The 7,798-nt window shown below is 40.3% G+C and overlaps 1 protein-coding gene across 1 annotated transcript in view; it reads right to left on the bottom strand.

Annotated features, from left to right (window-relative positions):
- Nucleotides 1–2,904: 2,904 nt before the first annotated feature.
- PLA2G4C (phospholipase A2 group IVC) overlaps nucleotides 2,905–7,798 on the bottom strand; it is a gene marked incomplete at its 5' end in the record, with an annotated part of 99,174 nt that continues 94,280 nt past the window's right edge. Inside the window, 2 exons of the mRNA XM_082778973.1 lie at nucleotides 2,905–3,366; nucleotides 5,106–5,274. Of these exons, the coding sequence (XP_082635099.1) occupies nucleotides 3,197–3,366; nucleotides 5,106–5,274 (339 nt within the window). The 3' untranslated portion in view covers nucleotides 2,905–3,196. The remainder of the gene's footprint in view (nucleotides 3,367–5,105; nucleotides 5,275–7,798) is intronic.

Here is a 7,798-nt window from a genome sequence, read left to right as displayed (position 1 = left end):
ACTTGTAGGAGATGGTGAGTGCCTTTGCATCAGAACTGATTGCCTATGCATTATTTGTTTTTTCCTCTCTTTTCTTCATTTATTAAACTGTCTATATCTTGACTTGAGTCCTCTTGCTTTTGCTCTTTTGTGTGCACCTGATCCTTCAACCAATTGCCTCAAAGCCCTAAAGTCCCTTTGGGTCACTTTTGGTCTTCTCTTTTCTATCTTATCAGTGCCAACATGAAAAACCAATAAAGGGTAATAATCAGCGGGATGTACCAGGTGAGTGGCTTTCCAAGTCTGGATGGCAAATTAGGCCTTCCATTCCCTTCAGAAGGGAGTCCCCTATGACAATAACCCTTCTTTTTTTTTCTTGGTGGGAGTTGTTGTGATGTGGGGCATAGATTGACTTGCCCTTGGCAACTCCCCCAGTGTGGATGGACCTTTGTCCACATTGCCATTTGCTTGCCCATTAAGTTCCAGAGCCTCATAACTGTTGTGTAGGGGCACCTGGGAAGGTGAGGTAGGCAACAGGGGGGTTCACCTGCTGTGCTGAACAAGAACCTGCTTCCACTCACCTGGTTCTTAGGTCACATTCCTCTGCCTAGTGGCAAGGGGGTAGGGGAGTCTTCATTTCTTGTGTAGTGGCTGGCTGAGTACTACCCCCCTCCCCCCCCCCAAGTCAATCTCTTTTTCTCTCTGATGCTCCTCAGACTGCCCACTTCCTCCCCAGTCTCTGCCACCAGGTGAAGCTACTCTTCAACTTGGGCATACCCCCCACAGCTGTGCTCCCTACTGCCATCCTGTACTGACATGAGAGTAGGGCACACCCAGCAGCCTGACACCAGGGTGACAGCATATTCCCCCCGGAGCTCATGGAAAAGAAAAAAATCATCTAATTATTACTGAAAAATAGAAACCACATCTGGCTTATACTATCCCTGATCTGCAAATGATTGGAGATTGGGAGAGTAATCAGAGGAAAGCAGAGTATTCATGAGGGTTTGTCACATTCTTCCTGAGCATACATTTTTGTCCCTCTTGAAGACAGAACAGTAGTTTAAATGCATCTTTGATCACATTCATTGCAGCTTTTTTGAAATTCTTATGCAAACACGTTGGAGAACCCTGGTAATCACTGGTAAACATTTCTTTCACTCAAATTTTGGAAAAAATGAGATTTGAAATACTCTTAGTGCAAGTCCTAGGAAACCTGACCAGGGATCCCAGTTGTGTTTCCTTGGTTCTGATAGTCCCTGGAAATGAGTGCTGGGACTCATTTGTCGCTTAAACACCGTCCCTGGGAGTGTTTAAGGAAAGGTTGGATGTGGTGCTTAAGGACATGATTTAGTGGGTGATGGTGGTGGTAGGGGACCAGATGATCTTGGAGGTCTTTTCAGACCTTTATCATTCTATGATTCTATGATCATGTCCCTTCACCTGTTGCCCTTCTTTAAGCAGGGATATATGACCTTCAGCCCAAACCTAATCTATGCTATGATTCCATGATTTTGTGATTCTAAATGTCTCCCGAGTAAGAAAACAGAGACCAATGTCTTATAGCTTGATAACAGTCTCACGTTTGAACTCTGCCCCAATACATTGCATGGAAGAACTGAGCTCATACAGTTTAGATGAAAAAGCTAAAGAACAAACTTCATCAAAACTTGTCTAGGCAGATTTAAATGCTGGTTCTTGAGAATGATATTTTAGGCACATAAATGGAATGCATAAGGTCCTACCCAAAGGCAATACATACAGAAATCTGTGTCTTGCACGTCTTACTCAATGCCCACATCATGAGGACAAACACCACATATTGTGAAAAGTTGGGAGGAGGTATTTTAATCCCCAGAGGAAATGTAAAACTTGATTAAGTGGATGTGTGACTGCAGTAGGTTAGACATACACACTTTGCAACTCTTTTTAAGCCTCATTTATTTCTACCTGGTTTAGCTATAAAGAAAATAAACATACTGGTCGGGGGAAGTACAGATGTCGGTGCATTCAAGTTTCCCATTTTCATTCCTAGATATTTTTTCCCCTGACTAATTGTATGCTGTGACCAACAAAGGTGAAGCTATCCTAAAGTATGGACTCATACACTGACAGTGTGGTTGCCTTGACTTACAGCTCCTGGTAAAAATATAGGAGGTGCTTTTCTTTTCTTACCAGACTTTCAAAAAAATTGTATCCTGATCTGTCCTTGCTGGTATAGGTGACAGAGGTACAAGCCCTTTTTGGTCTTGGCTCAGCAAACCATGTGGAGAATATGCAGTTCCATTGCAAAACAGCATTGAAGGTGTTTAGCATGTCAGTTATCAAATGCATAAGGATTTGCAAAATGGTTCTCTGTTGTGGCAAGCTGCGCATCTGCCTGTCTCTGTGTGTGTGTTGACAACTCATTGCCAACAAAACCTTTGTTTTCATAGTGTTTGGATACTCCTTACCACTGATCTGGCAAGCAAACATGCGTAAGCCAAAATCCATGGAGTACTAGCTTAAGCGCATCTACATACCACAACGAAGATGCCTGAATTCCAACTGGAACTCGTTCAAGAGAAATGATTCTGAGTTTAATGAAATAGCATTTTTCTTGTAATGCTGTTGCTGATTTACCAACCTGGTTACACATAATCACACAGAATTGTTTATGTTTGACAGGCTCTCTTGAGATCATGTAATCCAACCCACTGCATAAACAGGGTCAGCTCAAACAGGCTGTCCAGAACCTTGTCTGATTGGGGTTTCAGTATCTCCACAGATGGAGAGTCCACAGGTTGTCTGGGCAACCTGTTTCAGTTTCTGACCAACCTCTCACTAAAACATTTTTTCTTTTCTTGAGCTCAGATTCAATTTCATAATTCTTTAAACTCAGTCTGAACACAAGAAAACACAGGAAAACACTAGTAAATTAAACACAGGACAGCTGCGAAGACTTTGACATTTTTTAATATCACAGGCATACTTGTCTAATGCCAGGATGTTATAGGCAATATTATTTGACTGGGACTATTCAGTGCACCATGGGACAAAGTCAAATACTTCTGCCATTGTGAACAACCTGTAGGTCAGATATTTAATATTTGATCAGTTTTAAATTTTATACACAAGAAATGCGGAAAAATGAGCAGGTGAGAAATACAGAGTCATAAATTCATTATTCTGCACAGAAGAGAAAACAATCAAACAAACACAAAAACTACCTTTGCATTCAGAACTTGTTTGTATGAGAGGAAGATAGAAGCAGTTGTATCTCTTGCAAAATTCTCTTACTATTATTGGACACATTCAGCTTTGCTTTTGCAAGGAGATCTTTGATGTTAGTCTCGGAGTAGGACATGTGAAAAGTAGAGAATTTACTTCTGTATTCTTCAATTTTATCTAGAAAACAGAAAACACTGTGTAAGTAAATGCCAAATTACAAACTACAAGATCATCCAAGAAAAGCACGGACTTGTGGAAAATATTAATCCCTGAAGAACCACAAGTTTCACATAAAAAATTTTTATCACATTAAGATAATGCTGGAGCCAGCAACATGAGAAAGCAGAAGTTCAATCACAATTTCAGAGGTACTTATTCGATCACCAGCTTTATCAGTTATCTAAGAGAGAGAGATAAATCTGCAACAACCTGTTCCTCATCAGTAACTACAAGGGAAACAGTAATAAATATCCCCAATTTGGATAGTCTAGCTTATAAATGTGATATCTCCTCAACTTCTTTTTAATGGGAGGTCCACAATTTAATTAAAATGATCACAGAATCACAGAATCACAGAGTGGCCGAGGTTGCAATGAACCTCTGAAGACCATTTAGTCCAGCCCCCTGCTGAGCAAGATCACCTAGAGCACACTGCACAGGATGGCATCCAGGTAGGTTTTAAATATTTCCAGAGAAGGAGACTCCACAACCTCTCTGGGCAACCTGTTCCAGCGCTCTCTTACCTTCACAGTAAAGAAGTGCCCCTCATACTCAGACGGAACCTCCTGTTCTTCAGTTTGTGCCTGTTGCCTCTTGTCCTGTCACTGGGCACAACTGAAAAGAGACCATCTCCATCCTCGTTACACCCTCTCCTCAGGTGTTTATATACGTTATTGAGGTCTCTTCTCAGTCTTCTCTTTTCCAGGCTAAGCAGGCCACGTTCTCTCAGCCTGTCCTCATATGACAGGTACTCCAGTCCTCTAATCATCTTTGTAGCCCTTCTCTGAACTCACTTCAGTAGTTCTATGTCCCTCTTGTACTGGGGAGCCCAGAACTGGACACAATATTCCAGGTGTGGCCTCACCAGGGCTGAGTAGAGGGGGACGATCACCTCCCTTGACCTGTTAGCAACACTTCTGAATGCAGTCCAGGATAGCATTGGCCTTCTTGGCCACAAGGGCACATTACTGCCACCCAGTCAGCCTGCTGTCCAATAGGACTTCTGGGTCCCTCTCTGCAGAGCTGATCTTCAGCAGGTCAGCCCCCAGCCTGTACTGGTGACTGGGGTTATTCCTCCCTAGGTGCAGTACCCTGAACTTGTCCTTGTTGAACTAAATGAGGTTCCTCTTGGCCCATCCCTGCAGCCTGTCAAGGTCCCTCTGAATGGCAGCACAGCCCTTTGGGGTATCAGCCACTCTTCTGAGCTTTGTGTTATCAACCAACTTGCTGAGGGTGCACTCTGTTCCACATCCAGGTCATTGATGAATAAATCAAACAACAGTGGACCCAGTACTAACACCTGGGAGACACCGCTAGCTACAGGCCTCCAACTAGATTCTGCACTACTGAGCACAACCCTCTGAGCTCTGCCATCCAGCCAATTGCCAGTCCAACTCGCTGTCCACTCATCTAGGCTGCACTTCCTGAGCTTGATATAGAGAACAAACCAAAGATTACATAAAATCTTTTAGCCACGAGTACAGACATACATTTATCTGAGAGAATGAGGGTAAATCCTACATATTAACACCTGCACAAGCATCTGTTGATTATGAATAGAGCCTGCTCTCTTCCTTTTCTTCTTTGTCCATTTACAACAGCACTAGGTAAAAGAGGACTCTCAAATGCTTGGCACAAGAAGTTGAAGATATGAAATGCAAGTACATAGAGACAAAATAGCATCAAATATATGTTACCAGAACAATTCACTTTGTTGAAGAGTGGAAAGTGTATGACTGTAGGGCACGACTTGTCTCCTCGAAAGACATAACAATCAGAAGGGCTTTCCTTGTCCATTTTCTGCTTCTCTATCTTGGGAAATGGAATATCATTTTTCTGGCAGTAGTCAGCAGCTTTCTTGACAGTCTGAGACACAAACAAGATAAAAGATGTATACAATTTCTCAGTTTGTTTTTGAAAACCTAGAATAAATCAATCCTATCTCCAGTAATAAAATTAATTTGTACCAAATGATGATAATTTCTTAGACAACAGTAAATTATAACCTAAATTATGTATAAAAATCAAAGTTTTCTTCAGTTCTCTGAGGAATTGACTGAATCAAGAATATAAATGAAAATCCAGCACTTGCTTCTGGAGTCACTTCTACCAAGAATCTTTGTTTAACAAATTACAGCTACGTCCAGAAAGGCTGATGCTGAAAGATATCAAAATTAAAGGGTCTTGACATCTATACAACAGTCTGAAGATATGACCAGGTTCACAAACTTTCAGAACAAATCTTGCTTTCCAAAGCAATCCTCCCATGCTTGCACTCTAGCAAAATTAAAAAGTCGCTACATGTTCCTCATGTGTATCTGACCATCAAATGGAGGCAACAACACTGTCAATTCAAGCCATACATAAACTTTAATGCTAGCTTAATTTTGAATGAAAGTATTGACTACGGTAGGTATCATTTTGGGAACTTGCACAAAATGAGATTTTCTGTGGTGTCCCTGAGAAAATTTATCCCCCAATGACTGAAGATTTCAGGAGGAGAAGCAACCTATGAGACTTTTTTCACTCTTCTCTGAATGTATTTGCAATGTTCTGCTTTGAGATAGTGCAACGATTGTGAACAGCAGCCACTTAATTTAAACTTCTCTGATTAACTGGGTTCTTGCACAACTCATTCAAAGAAGCCCTCCACAAAAAATGTGCTTTACAGTTAAAGATGGGTCCTGAGGTGTTAAGAACACTGCTAGCCTCTCCCACAGAGAGGCAGTTATTGACGCCTTAGTATTTATGTCATCTCTGGATTAGATTCTACAGATTTTATCACTTTTATTTATTACTGTTGGAAAAAGGTAAAGAAGACATGGCTTTTGTAGTCATAAAAGACAATCAAATGTCTTGCATTCAGTTGAATGATAGGAAATACTAATAAAATCTCTGAAAGCTAGCAAGTTCTTTTTTAAATCAAATTCCCCAAACTAATTCCATAGACAAGTGTATTTAAATAGAAGCAATTACAGAAATAGTATTGTACATTTACCCTCACTTGTAATGCAACTTTTTAATAAAGGATAAAGGAAATGGAGGGAAAAAAAATTACACAAAGGGAAACTGAGCAAATTCTTACAGATACAGATATGAGGTCACCTCAGAGGTAATATGAGGTATTTTGCCGTAAATACTATCTATTAAAAGGTATTCTGCTCTTGCCTATTTTGTACATCGAGTAGGTGTTTCTGCTTTTCTTATCTAGACAATTTTTCCAAATTCTTTTTACTTTATTCTTGATAAGATGTGAGTTGGCAACAATGAGACGACCAGATCTTTTCCCTGGGCCCATGAGTTTCATTTAGTCTCAGGACTGGGCCTTCAGCCCATGTCTGAGCTATATCCTAGGTGCACTGGTCTCCTACTAACACTCAGCCATGCCTGTACCTTAGCTCTTTTGATCTGGACCCTGACCCATAGACTGACTTCCCAGCTTGACCTTGGAACAGTGTCACTGCGATGGACCTGCCCAACAGTAACTAGGCTGGTTACTGGCACCAGAGCTGATACTTTTCTGCCATCAGTCCTGATCCATACTGACTCCCCAGACTGACAATGCCCTCAGAAATATGTTTTAAATTCTGGGAAGCCCTGGAGTGGTCAGGCAGCTGGACTAGATTCTATTCTATTCTGTTCTGATCTGTTCTATTCTAATTTCTATTCTGTATTTCTACTCCACTCTACTCCACTCTACTCTAATCTAAATGCCTACTGTAATATATGGCCGTCCAAAGCAGCCAGTGGTTCCTGGTGCATTTACCTCCACTGTCCCTGAAGTGACCACACTGAAAAGAGCCAGAGAAGCAGAGTTAGAAACATAAAATAATAGAAATAAAAATAAATGAAAACCATATCTTCCCTGCTGATTGAGTAAGGAGATTTTGTTTAGTTTAGTATTCTTCTCCCTCCTCGTTCCCCCCCCCCCCCAAAATAGAATAAAACAGAGTTAGAAACATAAAATAATAGAAATAAAAATAATTTTAATCAATATCTTCCATGATCACTATCTAAGGAGTGTTAATTTTGTTTTTGTTGGTTTCACTGAGAGTTTAACAATTGTTAAACAATTAACAATTGTTTAATTGTTAATTGTTTTGTTAAACAATTATTAAACAAAAAACAATTAAACAAAATTGTTAAACAAAAAACAATTTCGTATTATTTTAATTGTTTCAAAAAACAGCACAAAAATATCTAGGAAATACTCTTGCTGTGTCATCTTTGTAACCTGGCATAAAAAGTGAAACACATTCAGGGTAAAACCATTTCTCACTACATAAAATTTAATATACAATATCCATAAATATGATCTGGCTCTCCACAGACTAACCAATGTTTACCCTGATTTAATACCTAACATCATCAAAAAGAAGATCAGAGAACT

Source organism: Aythya marila, assembly GCF_965140915.1.
Source record: "Aythya marila genome assembly, chromosome: 25".
NCBI lineage: Eukaryota > Metazoa > Chordata > Aves > Anseriformes > Anatidae > Aythya > Aythya marila.
This window is presented reverse-complemented; position numbering and strand designations above follow the sequence as displayed.